The sequence below is a fragment of the Nelumbo lutea genome, chromosome 1 (genome assembly GCF_056320005.1).
Source record: "Nelumbo lutea isolate HS-2025 chromosome 1, American lotus-T2T, whole genome shotgun sequence".
In the NCBI taxonomy this organism is placed as follows: Eukaryota; Viridiplantae; Streptophyta; class Magnoliopsida; order Proteales; family Nelumbonaceae; genus Nelumbo; species Nelumbo lutea.
The window spans coordinates 111,004,288-111,021,999 of NC_142684.1; the positions used below are offsets into that span (position 1 = coordinate 111,004,288).

Sequence of the window (17,712 nt, forward strand, 5' to 3'; positions counted from 1 at the left end):
TAATAATAGTTAAATAAAACCTAGACTCATTAATTGTTTATTAGTCATTAATTGTTCATTAATCATTAATTATTTTTGAAAATAGTCGATTCGCCAATTCCCCATTGGCGTAGGGCTTTGGGCCTATTTTAGCTTTTATTTAATAATAGCTAACTAGTTAAAATCAATGTATTTTAGGGTCATTTTAACTTTTAATTAATAATAATTAATATTTAATTAATTAAACCAATTGGATTTTGAGGTCATTTTATCTTTTCATTAATAGCAATAATTAAATGCTTGTCATTTATGTGGAATCAGGGTCCAACTGCACCAAGCCTAACCGAATTCAGTTAGGGTCGGTTCAGTTCTAAAGTATAATTCGGTTCAATTTGGTTAGAGGAAATGGTAAAACCGAATAGTCAGTTAAGTTCTTGATTTGAACCAAACCGACCAATTGTACACCCCTAACTACAGGACAAGAGGGGATATTGACTTATTCTAGCTTGATTGTGCTTTCCTTGCTTCTTCTACAGGAGTTCCTTCACTAGATCCTTCCGACTCCCCTCTTTCCTCAACTAATTCTTTTTATCCTTTCCTATTGAGTTGCTCCCCTGGACTTAGTATGAGGAATCAGTAATGTACACACTTCTTCCCTTTGTTATAAACTAATGAATGACCTCGTACTAAGTATGAGGAATCAGTAATGTTAAATTTATATTTATTAATATTTTAAATAATTATTAAAATTTCAAGAAATATTTATTTCAAAGAATAGCTTTCCAATAATTATTAGAATATAGATAGTTTTCTTTTGTTATGATATGTAGAGGGTTAATGATTAATTAAGATTGATAGAATGTAGTCAAAAGTGGTTGTGGATAACCACTTTTGCATTTTCTGCATTTTTTTAGGAATTGATTGAAAATGGTGGTAGTGGATTGTGGGTTTTAATAGCAACTTCTCAGAAAATGACACGTATCTTGCTTTCTAGAAAAATGAGAAGGCCATATGTCTGAATGGTAGTGGGTTGTGGGCTTTAGCAATAATTTTTTAGAAATTGTCACTTGTCTAGCTTTCTAAAAAATGAGAATGCCACTTCTCTGAATTGTGGTAGTGGGGGGCTTTTAACAACTTCTCAAAAAAAAAAAAGCAAAATGCTATGTGTCTAAATTTGAAAAAGTCACATGTCTAAATGGCGGTTAGTTATCATTTTTCAATTTTTAACTTTTTTCCTAAAAAATATACAATTATTACTACCATAATAATTAACTTTTACAATAATTACATTAATTTATAAAAAAAGTTAAAAATTGAAAGAAACCCAAATATTTGAATATTCCTATGAAGATAACAAAAACCACGACATAAGCTTGCTTAGCTTAAATCCTATTTCTTTTTTAGCCATCTTGCAAAAAGATAAAATAAAATAAAGGCAAAAAGATAAAATGAAAGAAAATTGATTTTTACACATATGAACAGCCGCCGAAGATTACCATGGACCGAAAAAAAAAATTACCACTTTGGGTTCTATGCAGTTTATCAGCAGTGGTCTAAACAATTTGAAAGTTTAAATAACAAATAACTACAAAACTGAAATAAAAAGTGTAACTATTAATCAAAAATAAAACAGGGCAAGCGGTTGAATAGGAATTGCAAACTTCTCTGAAATAAACTGACCCAATTCTCAGACTTTCAGAGATGTACAGTTTGGTCGTTAGCAAGTTCTCTGAAGTTCCAAACGAATCTGATTTGCAGATTTCTCTGATTTAAAGATTTGCACCGTTCACTTGTTAGAGATTTCTCTGAAGTTCCAAAATAATCTGAACCCGAAGAAGCATTCAAACATCAGTTCTATGACATTTACATAGGTCAAGAATGTAACAGAATGTTGCAAAGTTGTGTGACTTTCAGATTTCAAAAATTGCAGTCAATGGAATGAATTACAATATCTCCAATTTAAGAGATTGAGAGTGTGAGCTTCCCACTTCTCACGTTGCATGGTGGTGGATTGAAATTTGCAACTTTCCTTTACAAACGAACAAGCAACCTTTTCATGTCCAATCCTTCTACAATAGAAGCAGAGAATAGGGAGCTTTTCGCACTTAACCGGCAACCATTCCACTGTACCATCTCTTCTTTCCCTTTTCACCGCTTTCACTAGGGGAGAGTTTATATCTATACGAACCTTTACCCTTATGTATCCTCAACTATAAGTCCCACTGAGGAGTACTCTGATCTTTGATATCATCTTCTTCCAACGGAAGCAGCTGTCCGATTTGTCTGGCTAAGCGTTCTGCATGGGCTCTGGACATGCACTCTATTAGGAGGTCTAGTATCCTTACAGTGATATTCACTTATTCAGCAAGTCAAAGCTCATAGAACTGTATTTAAGATCCGGTTCCCACTTCCTGAAGAGGATTGGGTAGTCCTTGAACAACCATGGCTTGTTCTTGAGGACCCTCTTTCGATCCTTCTCCCTCTTGAAGATTATGAAAAAAAAACGTAGCTATGGATTTTCTTCTTTCACATATTCTTCACTCGTTCAATTACACCATACGCATTTTGAAAGGCTTATCAAAGATTACTTGGCTATAGAGGCAAAGTTTGCATTTCTCATCCAAGCTTAATAACCCTATTCCGTCTTCCTTTCCAAGGAGAACGAAGGAAAACTCACTCAAAAGGATGAAGATTCAACCTTGCTCTAAGCCGCTCACACAGAGCAGAAAGGCTCACTCAGAGAAATATGGCTTGTGTTGTTGTAGCAAGGGCTTTTATGTTCTAAAGAGAACCTTTAAACACATAAAATCCAACTTCCCATTAGTCCATCCATAACCAATGCAAACAAAGGGAGTTTCTGCCTCTCTAAGTTGGAAAGAAATGTAAGCACGTGAGTTGACGATGGACTGGACTTTGGGAGATGGGATAAATATTAATTACTAATTGTGGATATATAATTAGGTACCCGAATTGAACCACTCCGGATGTCCTACCCACTTCTTTGCTAATGAGAGATTGAAGATGAATTACGTAGAGTCCATCATCCTGAAATTAAGTCGAATCCAGTATCCTGCATTACAAGTACCCTCATCTACTGTAAATACAACATTGCTAATTAAAAAAAAAAAAAAAAAGCACAGAATGTCTTCTCTGAGACATTGATTTAATTCAATATTGGTTCTATTGAAATTATGAAGCATTTTACAGTTTACACATCCCAGCCAAACTGTAAGCCACTTTTCCAAGTCTGCACTAATCAAATTGCTGCCGGAGCTGCATCTCTGTTTCACTCTTCCAAGTAGAGTGAGTTGACTGGCCTTTAAATCTCTTATTCTTCTCCTTTTCCTTGATAGTGGATCCCTTTTTCTTTTCGGTTTCTTGACTTTTGTCCACAGGAGGGCGATCACCACATACTGGACAGACCATGCCTCGTGTGTTAGAGTAAGTTTTCGGTATTCCACATTGCAAGCACATCCTGGAACATAGAGAAGCAACAGTTGGTTTTAGCAAATATGAAAAAAGGATAGATCACGATATCCTACTCGTCTTGTTCCCTGCCATTACCATTCATTATATGCATCTAGATGGTATAACTCATCAATTCATGAACTCAAATGAGTGAAATAACATGCCAAAAAGAAAAGTAAATCATAATCTCTCTTTTTTTCTTTTTGATCAGTAAGGGTGGATGGCCAGTATACCACACATCTAGAAAAAACAGAATTCATATCAGTTGAATGAATCCCAATCTGAGCATTCCCCTAAAACTCTAAAAAAGAATGCAATGAGAAGACATTTAATCATTGATCAAAAAGAATGAGAATACATTTAATCACCTATTCATCAGCTATAAACATTTCAAACAAGATAGGTACCTGAGTAGCTCTGAAGCATCTTTAGCATCAGGAACGGTTGCAGAAGGCACACGCTTTCCCTCTCCAGATACTGTATTCATAGAACCTTTCTGTGGTGGAACAGAGGATTTGGGAGGCAAGTTTCCATCAGTATCACTTCTTACTCGATCATGAATGCCAACTAGTTGAGCCTTTGCCTCCACTACAACTCCTAAAAGCGAAATAACATTGCATCTTTGGGTTATTTCTTAATGAAATACTAAATGAGAAAAATGTTGGTAACTTAAATCAAATGCAAATATCTTTCTCATTGAAAATATAGTATGGATCTTTGAACTCCAATAACAGAAGGCTCTTCAAAACATAGAGTTGGAAAATTAAATAATACATCTGGAAATTTTACAAGCTATTATTAATTTGAATCATCCACCATCTACCTTTTTTCCTTTTGTCCTTTACTCTAATATTGGATACCTTGCATTGAATAACCTCTAACATAACACACGAGGATAAGATCTAGAATTTTGTCAAATTCTAATCATTATCATCACATTCCATAATTGATAAATTTCCAAGTCAAGAGCAGGTTGGCACTATCTGCCCATGTAGTCTAGGTCAGACGTTACACAAGTTGAGGAGCATCATAAATTTGGTCCTAGTCATGTTCTTGGCCTGACATTCTCCCTATCACAGCATGAAAACCAAATCAACAAATGTTCTTTTTCTCCTAGACGTTCTGGTTTAGGGAAATTGTCCAGAGTTTTCAATTTGTTTTCACTTTCTTTACATTTCCTTCGCTTCTCTTTTCTTGTCTGTCTGGATGGAGGGGTTGGATTTCAAGTGGAACTGTGGGAGTATAGTTAGGGAAATAATTTGGGAGCAATGGAGTATGTGCAAATTTTTAGCTAAGCAAACAACGTTGAGATGGTATTCTTCATTAGGAAGATGAGAAACAACTGCCAAGCCAAAGGACAGAGAGCCCCATGCTGACTCAAGTGAGCAAAGTGCAAGAGTCCATAGAAGGGATTTCTGAGGCCTAAAATTAACCAGAGCAATCTCTACGTTGACAATACAGCTCAAGAGAAGAGAGAACATGTGTCACACACAAAATAATTTGGTAAATTTCTTTCTTATTAGTTTCATAGTAATAAATAGTGATCTTTAACTAATAATTACCATAATCCTCGTGAAATAAGTATAAACCCAAGATAGAAAATCAACATATTTGTGAGAAGAAAAATAAGAAAGAAAAGAAAACATACAAAATAAATAGTGATCTTTATCAATTCAGGTTTTAAAGTCCTAAAGGGTTTAACACTATGTTACTGACTGGTGTGCCGATTAAACCCAAACAAATAAGAAAATAATAAAATAATAAAAAGAAACTAGTATAAGAATAATAATATTAATACTATAAACCCACAATATGAATAATTTAGTCTAATAATATCTATTGCATTACTATTAATAACAGAAAATAAAAATATAAAAAATATTTTGTGGTGTCTTACATATAAATATGTAGGCGTTTGGGCAAGGCAACCCTCCAATAACGCCTTATCACCTAGGATGCCTAGGTGGGCGCTTAGGCATCGCCTTTACAACTATGAGGTGAAGCTTTGAGGTTGAACAGAGAACAACCTTGAGAAACCAGCTAGCTAGTTTGTCACCTTTGGCGTTATACATCCATGCACTCATATCTTGCTCTTGTCCTTCAATGGTTGAACAATGACTGACTTGTAACACAAGGTGCACTTGGACAAGCTTTAGGAAGTAGTATTGCTACTTTGGAAAGCAAAATGGCAAAAATCTCAGAAATTGTATTCTGTGAAGAAATTTGATAAGTGGCTTGTGAAATAAAAGGAAATAGAACTCTCATTTTTTAAGCATCTATTTTTGATAAGAACACTTCTAATGAGCTTCTACGAGGGATCTCTTCCTCCTGAAATGGAATAGTAGAAGAAGAAGAAGAAGAAGAAGAAGAAGAAGAAGAAGAAGAGAGGTTGAAGAAGAAAAGTGATTCAAATATTTTCCATGCACTTGTAGGGTTTCTCATGCTATTTACATTGAATCAAAACAGGCTACTGTACTCTTGAGTTAGTTATGCTGATGTGGCCTCCTGGTGTAGACGAACTTGATGAACTGAACTACACAGGGTACTCTTCCTGAGCTACTGCCTTCGGTAATCAGATTTGGAGGTTGTTGGGCCTGGGCTTTGGTTGCTGCCTGCATACTGTTGTGCTGGTCCAGGATCCTATCGACCCCACCCGCTTTCGATTCAACCTTGTCCTCAAGGTTGAAATCAGGGAATTGTAATTGCAGTCTCGAGATGTCCTCCCATGTTGCATCTTCAATTGGAAGGTTCTTCCACTTAACCAGAGCCTGCTGGACCTTCTTTGAACCAGATCTCACCCATCTGAAGCCATGCACAGACTGAGGTTCCAGCAAGAGAGACCCTTCGTCTGAGAACTGAGGTAGAGAGCTGCTAACTCTGGCTGAAGGGGATAGGCATGGTTTCAGCAGACTCACATGGAACACTGGGTGCAATTTGAAACCAGCCGGTAGATCCAACCTATAGGCCACCTGTCCCACCCTCTCAGCTAACTTAAGTAGTGTGGTGCAAGTTTCTGTCAAGGTTGAGACACCACAGAAATTTGTCTATATGGCTGAAGCTTAAGGTAAACAAGGTCTCCAACCTGAAACTCCAATTCTCTGTGTTTCTTATCATAGGAGAGCTTCATGCGCTGTTGGGCTTCCTCCAGGTGTAACTTCAGGTCCTTGAGCACCTTGTCTCTAGTGGACAGCTATTCTTCTACTTCAGCTACAGCAGTAGATCCCTTCTCATAGGGTAACACAGCAGGAGGATCACCATAAAGGATTTTAAATGGAGTTGTACCTGCTGATACCTGGAAGGAAGTGTTATACCAGAATTCGGCCCATGGGAACCATGTAGTCCACTGTTTAGGCTTGTCACCATGAAACACCATAAATAGGTTTCCAAACAACGGTTGACCACTTCAGACTGTCCATCAGTTTGCGGATGGTAACTGGTTGTGTGCACCATTCGAACCCTTTGAGCCTAGAAGTAAGCTTCCCAGAAATGACTCATGAACAGTGGGTCCCTATCAGTGAGTATAGAGTTGGGGGTGCCATGTAGTTTGGCTACCTCCTGAACATAGGCCCTGGGAACCGGCACTGCTGTGTACAGATGTGAGAGAGCTACGAAATGGGCATACTTGCTCAACATGTCCGCCACAACTAGTATAACAGATTTCCCTTGAAACTTAGGTAACCCAGTGATAAAATCCATGCTTATGTCATCCCAAACCTTGTCCGGTATGGGGAGAGGTTGTAACAGGACTGTAGGAAGTTGAGTACTATATTTTTGTTGTTGGTAGATGGAGCATTGGGCCACATACTGTCGGACCATGGACTTCATTCCTCTCCAATAATAATGATTCGATAGCCTCTTATAGGTACAAAAAACTCCGGAATGACCCCCTAATATGGAGTCATGGAAAATACGTAGCAAACCCCCATAGTGAACAAAGGGCGATGCCACCACTAACCTCCCCTTGTAAAATAGAGTAGAATCCATCACGGTATGCCCAGGCACAGAAGCTGGATCCAGTTCCCACTTGGAGCGGATCTATGACAGAATTGGGTCTCGATGGGCCTCTCTGCCTTTATCTGGTCTAGCAGAGAGTAAGTGGGCTGGGAGAGACCCAATGAGTGTAGTTCCGCGGCTAGGGACAGGCTGTCAGCCATCGAGTTTGCTGAACCCGGTTTATACTCTATATGGAAATCATACCCCAGCAGCATAGTTGTCAAGGCGACAAGGCGCCTTTGGAGGCTCACCTCGCCCAGTCGCCTAGCAGTTTTGTATACAGTCTTATAAAATACTTTCATATTGTTACTTTTTTTAGATTATAATTATAAAATAGACATTATTAAACAAAAATATTCATTTTTTGTGTTTATAAACTAATTTCTTTTTATTATTTTCTTATTTGTTAGGGTTTAATAAACACAAACATTGCTAACTGCTGTATTGAACCCTCAAAGACTTCAGAATTTGAACCAATAAGTAAGGGAAAAACTTAAAGTTTTGTCTAATCAACACATTTCTTCCTCCACATCTTCTTCTTCTTCTTCCACCTTTTCTTTTCTTCTTTTCCTATAACAAAAATAGGGGTTCAGTCCCCATATTTTTTGAATTTTCTTTTCTTTCTTCTTTTTCTTCTCATAAATATGTTGACTTTCTAGACATAAACATGAAGTTTATAATTTTCTTATGAAAATTATGGATAGTTATTAAGGAAAGATGGTTATGGAACCTAGGGAACTACCTAGGATATGTATTTTTCACTTAAAAAAATCCATTGCCTAGGCGACAAGGCGACAAGGCACCCCCCTATCGCCTAGCCTCGCCCATGGTTCAAAGTATCGATACGATACGCCCCATATCGTATCTTTTGAAAACGATACAGTCTGAAACGCTGGACCCCCAATTTTTTTTAATAATAAAAAACAGGTTATAAGCTTTCCAAAAAACCAAACTTTGAAAAAAAAAACTAAAAAAAAAAAGAGTTTTGGCCATTTCTAAGTGCCGATACGATACGGCCGAAACTCGTATCGTATCAATACTTTGAACCTTGGCCTCGCCTTGGCACCTTGATAACTATGCCCAGCAGTTTGTAAGCCCATCGCTGCTGTTCCAGGCTGAGAACACGCTGATCCAACAGGTGTCGGATGCTCCTGTGGTCCGTCCTGACTGTGAACCTTCGGCCCAACAAGTAAGCCAGTCACTTTTGGATGGCATGCACAATAGCCAACAACTCTTTTTCATAAGTGGACTTGAACCGGGCCTGCTGTGACAAAGCCTTCTTGAAATAAGTGACCGGCTGACCTCCTTTTTCTGGGTCTGGCCCAATAAACCATGCACTTGACTTTTTCTGGGTCTGTATAGACTATTCCGCCCTCTATGATGTGGCCTAAGTACTGGATACGGGTCTGACCGAAAGAGCACTTGCTTGTTTTGGCATAAAGCTGGTGCTTACGGAGAAGAGTCAAAGTGCTGTGAAGGTGCTCCATATGATCCTGCCACGATGGACTGTAGACTAGAATATCATCAAAGAAAACCAATATAAAGTGACGGAGATGTGGTTTAAAAACCTCATTCATAAGCCTTTGGAAAGTGGAGGGAGAATTGGAAAGCCCAAAGGGCATAACCAGAAATTCATACGGACCATCCAGGGTTCTAAAAGTTGTCTTGTAAATGTCGAGAGGGTGCACAAGTATCTAATGGTAACCTGAATGTAAATCCAGCTTAGAGAAAAACACGGCTTGCCCCAACTCATCAAACAATTCCTCGACAAGGGGAATGGGAAACCTGTCCTTCATAGTAATGTGGTTAAGAGCACGATAATCAATACAGAGTTGCCCATCTTTTTTTTTTTTTATAGGCTGAATAAATTTCTTCTCCAGCAGATCATTAGCCATCTTTTCTATCTCCATTCTCTGATAATGGGGGTAGCGAAAAGGCCTTGCGTTGGTGGGAGCTGTCCCAGGCTGTAGGGTAATTTTGTGGTCATGGAGACGTACCAGAGTAAGGCAGTGGGTTCCCGAAACACATCTGAGAAATCACTCAGAAGCTGCTGTAGTTGAATTTGCATTTTGGGGTTAACCAGTCCTTCACCCGATTCAGTCAAAGTTGGGCCCTGGCCCATACCCCCCAAACATAGGAAAGTAGGACTTCCATAGGCGTGACAAGATTTCAACACAGCCTTGGGTGAATCAGCAATGGTGCCATTTGGTTCCATCCCTTGGAGACAGTAAGGAACCCCATTTAGGACAATGTCAATAGTAAGTTGGGCCCAGTCACAATACATAGGGCCCACTTGGCACAACCATGGGATGCCCAATATGATATCAGTCCCAAAAAATTCAAGTGGGTGCAAATCAACACTGAAGATGCATGCCTGTATTCTCAGTCCTACCTGTCTCCATATCCTGTCAAACAAAATTTTGTGGCCGTTGACCACGTGGACTGCAAAGGGGTCTATGGCTTCCACTGCTATCCCTGTTTGTTTAGTCAGCCAGGTAGTAATAAAATTCAATGAGCTTCCGCTGTCCACAAAAACCACTACCTCCCTACCCATAAGGGAACCCCGAATTTTCATTGTCTGAGGGGCCTTAATTCCAGTAAGTGCCTGAAGTGAAACCTCATAGGAATCAGGGCCATCTGAATTAGTGGGCCTGATGGGTGGATCCTCAGCTTCTTTGGAATCATTCTCAACCTCCTCAGGTTGCAAGAGAAAAAGTTGTTAGGCCTTACAACGATGCACTGGGCCAAATTTCTCTTCACAATTATAGCATAGCCCTTTATCCCTACAGGCCTGCATCTCAGCCCATGAAAGCTTTTTAATGGGAACTAGGGCCTGGGTCACAGTTCTGGGCGTACTTGGTTCAATCCGAGCCAGAAGACCCCTTTGAACCGGAGCCCTTTCTGGTCTAATTGGTGGTCTGGGCAGGTTTTTAAGGAGCGGGCCCAAGGGATGGCTCATCTTCTTGGATCGGTCGAGCTTTTCTTCGAAAAGCCTAGCCAACCCCACGGCAGCCACCACCATTGGAGGTCACATGGCTTTCACTTCGAGCCTGATATCTTCCCTAAGCCCACCAACAAAGCTTCCCGTTAAGGCATTCTCCGGCCAGCTATGAACTCAAGAAGCCAGTTTCTCAAACTAGTTTTGGTATTCTCTTACCAAGACCATCTGTCGCAGCTTGGCAAGAGCTTCGTCAAAATCATCAAACCCAGAGGATCCGAAGCGCACAATTAGTGCTTTGATGAAGTCGAGCCAAGTCAATTGAGAGTGAGACCTCCAATACCATTGGTACCAGACGTTGGCCTCTCCATCCAAGTGAATCAAGACGAGTTGGAGACTCTAAGAAGCAGGGATATCCTGGTATTCAAAATATTGTTCGGCTTGGTTAACCCAAGGGACGGGATCATCCTCACCTGAGAAGACTGGGATGTTAACTTTCGCACTCCTGACATGAGTGCTGATCCTTCCTGCTCGCCATCCTTCATCAATCGTGCTGATCCTTTCTCAAACTAAGATATGAAAACAGAGAGGGTCTCCTTCATTTCCTTCAAATCACCGTCTAGCTTGTGGAGCTATCCTTCCATCCTATCCATCCTTTCTTCCAATGAGCTAGCGTGGGTGCTGGGCATCCTAGATCGTTGGCTCTGATACTAATTGATAAGAACACTTCTAATGAGCTTCTTCGAGGGAGCTCTTCCTCCTGAAATAGAATAGTAGAGAGAAGAAGAAGAAGAAGAAGAAGAAGAGAGGTTGAAGAAGAAAAGTGATTCAGATATTTTCCATGCACTTGTAGGGTTTCTCATGCTATTTATATTGAATCAAAACACACTACTGTCAAGCTGCCTCCATGCACATGGGACTGTCGAGTTAGTTATGCTGATGTGGCTTCCTGGTCTACACGGGATACTCTTCCTAAGCTACTGCCTTCAGGGCCGGAGCTTTGGTTGTTGTCTGCATACTGTTGTGCTGGTCTGGGATCCTATAAATTTTGCTTCACAAAAGTAAACAAAAGAACAAACTAGGGGAAGCCAGAGAAATGTATTCATTCCAATATCAAACGTAGGAAAAAAAATCTTTTCCTTGCAATCTGTTTTGATGTTCTGATGTATTGTCTCAGTGGACAACCCTTTGTAGTAGTATCAAGGGGACCTCTCCTTTGGCCTATCTTTTCCCAGTTCAATAAAATTTCATTTTCATCTTTCAAAAAAAAGTAGGGAAAAAACATTGTCTTTGTTCTATTGTGAAGCCAATATAGACTCATATGACTTTCGGTGCTAACTCTCAAGAACCTCCAGATGTTGATGACTTCCTTAAGGCCTTCTTCATGATTCTTGCAGTAGAGGTGAGACTCCTAAATTTAATTATCCATATTTCTATTTATTGTTTAAGATATCATGTGCTTTGTTTATGAATCTAGTTCCTTGAATTTAAAGTATAGCTCTTCCTTCCAGTCTGATATTCCTAAATCTTGAATTTGATTTCTAGTTCTTGAATTAGTTTCTTAATTATAGTCACTTCTTGATCTTGAATTCTTAAAAGAATTCTTATATTTCTCCATTGTTATCCACAGCCCAATAAACCTAATCTTTCCACTCCTAAGAAAATTCCAAAATCATAAGACCTAAACACCCCCCCCCCACCCTTTTCCTATCTCCAAAAAAGTGAACTATTAAAAGCAAAATAGTACCACCTAGAGCTCTAAAACCATTTTTGTTTATTAAAAGAAGTTTTTTATCCTTGACAAAAAAACTGTAGGTTTCATTTATCTTACATTAATATGTGTGTTGTGGTGTTGTGGGAAAAAAATAAGTTTTTTAATGTGGTATATCTGGAAGAACAGGAATAAAAATTATTTAAAAATAATTCTTATATGCCCTGAGAAATAGTAAGAAAAGCCCAGGAGTACCAAAAAGAATATATTGAACCCCATGAGCAGCTGATGCTCCACCCCAAAAGAGGTCAAACTGTAAGTTGGGTCAAGTGGCACCAACCAAGCCCAGAAATGATTAAGATAAACTTTGATGCATCTAGGAAACAGGATGAAAATTGCACTTATGGTCTATGGAATGGATGCATTGCTAGAAACTAGGGGGGATAGAAGTGGAAAAACTAATAACGTCAGCCGAAATGAGGGCTGGGCTTGATGCCCATAAGCTTGCCAAAGCGCTTGGTTTTAGCAACTACATTATTGAAGGTGACTTGAAGTCAAAAATTGATGCTCTTGTGGGGTCGGCAACAACTATGTGGAGGTGCAGCATAATTAAAGAAGAGTGCTTGAATATTGCTCGAGAAAACAACATCAACATCACCTACAATCGCACTCACAGAAAAGGAAATCAAGTAGTTGACTGGTTAGCCAACGAAGCGTTCTCTGCAGCTGAAGTCTGGTGCTCTTCTTTGGGGCCCTAAATTTCCTCTTGTTGGCACTTGTCAGATGTAGTCGATAGCTCTTTTCCTAGGTTTTGTTAAGCTTTTCCTTATCAAAAAAAAATGTGTTGTGTTTGTGAGAGAGAGAGAGAGAGAGTGAGAGAGAGTGTGAGAGAGAGAGAGAGATATTAGTGATAAAAATAACAAACAAGGAAGAAAAAGGAAAAAAAAGAATGGTAGAACAAAATATGGATTTTATATATAAACAGGGGGAAAGAAATTATATAAAGAAAATAGAAAAAAAGGTGCAAAATACAAAACCAAAAATCAAGAGACGGAACATAAAATATAAGTAATTAAGCACTGCTATTAACTAGCACCGGGTTGATGGTGCAGTGACCCAATTTCTGTTTCCAGAGTCATTTTTGGAGCTTCACTAGCTTCTTGCTTTGGTCTCCCACTTTGTAAAATATCAGAAAGGGAAGAGGAGGGTTGAATGCAAAGCTAGAACTATAGAAGGATGCTACACTTTGAAAGGGTTTTAATAGAAGGAAGATTATTTAGATAATAAATGTAGCATCAGAAACAAGAGATTTTTGATATTGATGAATTATTTAACTTAGAGTTGCCAAGTGGAGATGTTGCTCAAAAGTCTCATACGGCTATCATATATCATTTGAAGCGAAGGTGAGCACATGTCAAAAAGAGAATGCTGGAGGTGGAGAGGGTTCACTTAACTTAGTGGTGAAGAGAGATTCAGAGGTGGTAGTGTACTGGCTCGGGAATTGAAGTAAAAGCTAGTGGCAATAGAAAACTACTAGGAGGAAAATAAGGCAGCTGGCTAGAGATTTGATAATTACTTACTCATGGATTCCAAGATCAGAAAACTCTTTGGTTGACTTGACACAATGCTAAACAAGGGTGACAGGGATCAACTATTCTTGGGCATTGTATGATGGATAGTTGAATTTATAAGAAAAAGGGGATGGGGTGGGGAAGGGGAAGGATTAGGTAACAATTGCTAACCTATATTTCAGGGTCTTGGCACCTAACGTATATATTTATCTTTTACTCAAGATTTATAAAATATCAATTGTTGTATCAAAAAAGAGGATGTCAAGATGGATGAGCCGATGAGTGGAAAGTGAAGGGGATGTAAGGCTACAAATCGGCATATTCAAGGAACACTGAATAGAAGCCAATGCTAATAAGAAAAAAGAAAGTTCAGCTGAAATAGCGTGGTCATGAAAAAGAGGGAATGAATTGAGGCACTAATAAAACGGAGTAGCTGTTACAATTTACAAAGTATAAAATGGTAAAGAACAAAATGCATACATACATACATACTCGTGCACTGGGCTGCCCTTTAATAAGTATCAAGGTATGAGAACATAGGTGATAAACGGTGTTTCCAATTCTTCTTTCAGTGGTCCAAAATACTTTGATTGTTAGAAATAATTACCAATTCTTCGTGCACTGGGCTGTCCTCTGTTCATCTCTCATTGTACAAGGGCTTCATTGTTGTTGGTTTTTTTTAATGAAATACTTGACCTTACAGTTTCGAAAAAAAAAAAAAGGAAATAATTACCAAACTAAGAGAGGACAAATAATAAACAAATTTTAACAGGCCGCCTTTCTTCGCAAGTAAAAGAGCAGAATTGTCTTATTTGAAATTGGAACAAAAGACATTTAGTGGAAACATACATTGTATTTTCAGGGGGAAAAAATGGAAATCTCCTACTCTTTCTTCATGCAACCAAATACATGGAAAAAAACAAAGCATTTTCTTCCTGAAAATTGGAGACAACAGATAGAAAAACACAAAAGAAAAAACGGCAGAAAACACTCCATCAACATGAAGAAAAATTGGAAACCAATGTAAAAGACAGGGATATCAACACTGTAATTACCCACTTGACTTTTCTTGAGAATGGCCTTCCAAAGAAATCCCCCTTAAATAGTAGAATCAACACGGGGAATAGTAACAAGGAAGAAAACCTATACTTCCTCTATTAGTAATCAAAATAGTGTATACTTCTTTTACTTTTCTTTTCCTTTTCAGCTTGTGAATGCAAGGACAATTAGCCGTTGGGACAAGGTTTTGGGAAAGAAACACTAGAAAGGACGCGTTTTTATTTCTTTTGCCATTCGTTCAAAGCTGAAAGAAACCCAAAAGAACATAACAAGGAATAGAATAATAAAATCAAATCAAATTATACCAGCAGGCAGATCCTTCTTCTCCCTATGACATTTCCGACCACCGCGTCTCCTTGTCTTGTCGATGTCGTCAACAGAAGCATGTTCGGAGACGGAATTGTTAAGAAACTCCGGAGGTCCTGAAATCTCCAAGAACCAGAAGAAAAAAGGAATGGGAAAAATAAATAAATAAATAGGTAGGATAGGAAATTCACAAGGAGGAACTAGCTTAACGTCTATTGGGTAAACTAAGGGCATGAAAGGTACCTCGGAGAATGCCTCGAACGCGGATGGTAGCAATGATTTGCCGGACGGCTTGGGGAGATCGAACAAACTTTTCTCGACCCTCGAACGGCTGGAGATGATATCTTCTATGTCGTCGTCCGAGGAGTTCTCATCTAACAACGGCTCTTCTTCCTCTTCTTCAGCAGAAGAGTAGCCCTGTAATAGTGCTAAGCTCATTGGGTCCGTTCTCTCCCTCTCCCTCAAGAAAGCTAGTACGGTAGTACCTATCCCTCTCCTGTCCAGACTCCTGACTCCAGAAAGAAAGATGAATGACTCAACGCAGGACAGGAGGAAGCGCTCTTTCGTCAGATTGGTATCCACTAGAATAAATCCAGCCCATCACCCAACCTGAGGACCATTACCGGCAAGTGGCAACTATACCTGTTCACGGGCTGGGTTCGAGCCGTGATTTGCATCTTTATTAAGAAAACGCGCTCAGGCCCAAGATTAAAAGCGATCCGCCTATTGGGCCTACATTTTGAGCCTGAGTCCGGCTCTCGTATGAAGTTCGAAGCCCAGGCCCGAAGCCCGACTTACAAATTGGTCAAAAAAATAATTTTACTCAACAATAAAATTAATTTATTTATATTAAATTACCTCAAAACATAAAAATATTAAAATATCTTACTATCATTTGAGAAAAAATATGAAAAATAAAGAAAAAATGTAAAATATATTTTTATTATATAAAAAAGTTGAGCTAGTATTTCGGGTCCAAATCTCCGGCCCAAAATCATGCTAAAGACCAAGAAACAATGGGCCAGCCTGCCCCGGCCCGTCAGACTACCCAGCTCATAAATAGTGGCAACTATACCATCCAGGACCCATACTATTTTCTTGGACTCGTACGTTCTTTTTACAAATAAATTCATATTTTTATATTAAAAATAAAGTATTCCAATAGTTTCATAAGAACTATAAAGTATTAGATTTTTTTTCTTATCTTTGAATATTTCAGCATCCAATTCGTTTTTGATTAAAAAAAAAGTACTTATGTGGATGAGTAACTAAACTAGAAACCACTAAAAATCAATGTTTCAACCCGCCATTTATCCAAAAGCCAAATTGTTCGAATCATTACCCAGTCCCATTTTGGGGACCCAATTTTTCTAAAATCTAAAAATTGGCCCAAAGTTATTGACTTAATCAAAAAATATCTGATTCAGGCAATTGAACCATTTAACCATTCAACCCAATGTTTAGGTCAGAGGTTACATACTAAAATATGTTGAAATTTTCGAAGACTACAACTTTGTACTTGTTCGATTGCAGTGATCTTTGCCTTACCCCATTATTTTGGCCAAAAAATACCTTCTGTGGCTTCAAATTTCAATTTTTATTTTTTATTTTTTATTTTTTATTTTTTATTTATAAAAATTAAAAAAATAAAATATAAATTACATCTAATATCGATCGGTTTATATATATATATATATATATATATATATATATGCTAAAATGATGGTCCCAAGAGACCATTTAACTAAATAAATATTGTCTATCCTTTTTTTCGGTGACTAACACTGTCCATTGGATTGAAAATTATACCCCACCTTGAATTTGCATAAATCCCATCTTACACTGTTACACAAATCCACCTGTTAAAACCCATGATTGGGTGCGATGATGCATCTTGTCCAAAGAGGAGATAGGTTTACTGGTGGGATCACATGGTGATCTTCCATCAACAAACAAGTAGATCAAAAAGAGTTCTCCCACCCTTCACTCATGGAAAAGAATTCAGCCTAAAACATCTTATCCCATCTCATCGTCATCATCATTTGAATATTGTTTCAACATTTCATTCATTTCGTTATATTTAGGAGGGGTGAGCAAGAAAAATCCAAAATTGAACTGAACCGAAAAATCAACCTAAATAAAGCTGAAAATCCGGTTAATTGAATCAGACGGTTCAGTTTCGATTCAGTATTTTTAAAAAACTGAAGGTATCGGTTCAGTTTTGGTTAATTAATATAGAAAACTGGCAATTAACCGAACTGACTGATATACATATATTTTTATATATTTATGCATGTTATATATTTTTTATATTTTTATATATTATGAATTAATAAATATGCATTATATATAAATATATTTTTATAATATATAATATATTAATTATTATTTAAATATAATATTTTATATATATTTCTAATTTTTTATTATGTTTATATACTTTTTATAATTAATATTATAAATATAAAAACTGAAAATTTGACGAACCAAATTGATGGTTAATTGGATTGCTCAATCAGTTAACCAATTGCCTTCAATTTGGTTTCAACGGGTAACCCCAGTTCAGTTTCAAAAATAGGCCCAGTGGCCCACCAAACCGTGAGCACCCCTAATATTTAGGCTAAGTTTGAGAGTGCATATTTGAAACAAGGGTTGTATAGGTTTTTTTAAAATGACCTATGGGCCAA

At 38.0% G+C, this 17,712-nt stretch overlaps 1 protein-coding gene across 1 annotated transcript; it reads right to left on the reverse strand.

The window, feature by feature from the left end:
* Positions 1-2,994: 2,994 nt before the first annotated feature.
* Positions 2,995-15,709, reverse strand: LOC148876795 (plant/protein). The gene is made up of 4 exons (XM_088970477.1): positions 15,269-15,709; positions 15,025-15,148; positions 3,855-4,044; positions 2,995-3,454 (listed from the first exon to the last, which is right to left on the reverse strand). Exons 1-4 carry the CDS (start codon positions 15,461-15,463, stop codon positions 3,232-3,234), a joined length of 732 nt encoding a protein of 243 aa, XP_088826603.1. The 5' UTR covers positions 15,464-15,709; the 3' UTR covers positions 2,995-3,231.
* Between the last annotated feature and the right edge of the window lie 2,003 nt (positions 15,710-17,712).

What these genes read in the sequence shown, in the direction of transcription:
- LOC148876795 (XM_088970477.1), bottom strand. Translation starts at nt 15,463, where the DNA reads ATGAGCTTAGCACTATTACAGGGCTACTCTTCTGCTGAAGAAGAGGAA. An exon ending in CGTTCGAGGCATTCTCCGAG is followed by an intron (nt 15,149 to 15,268) that starts GTACCTTTCATG and finishes TGGTTCTTGGAG; the next exon opens with ATTTCAGGACCTCCGGAGTT. An exon ending in GAAGAAGGATCTGCCTGCTG is followed by an intron (nt 4,045 to 15,024) that starts GTATAATTTGAT and finishes TTTCGCTTTTAG; the next exon opens with GAGTTGTAGTGGAGGCAAAG.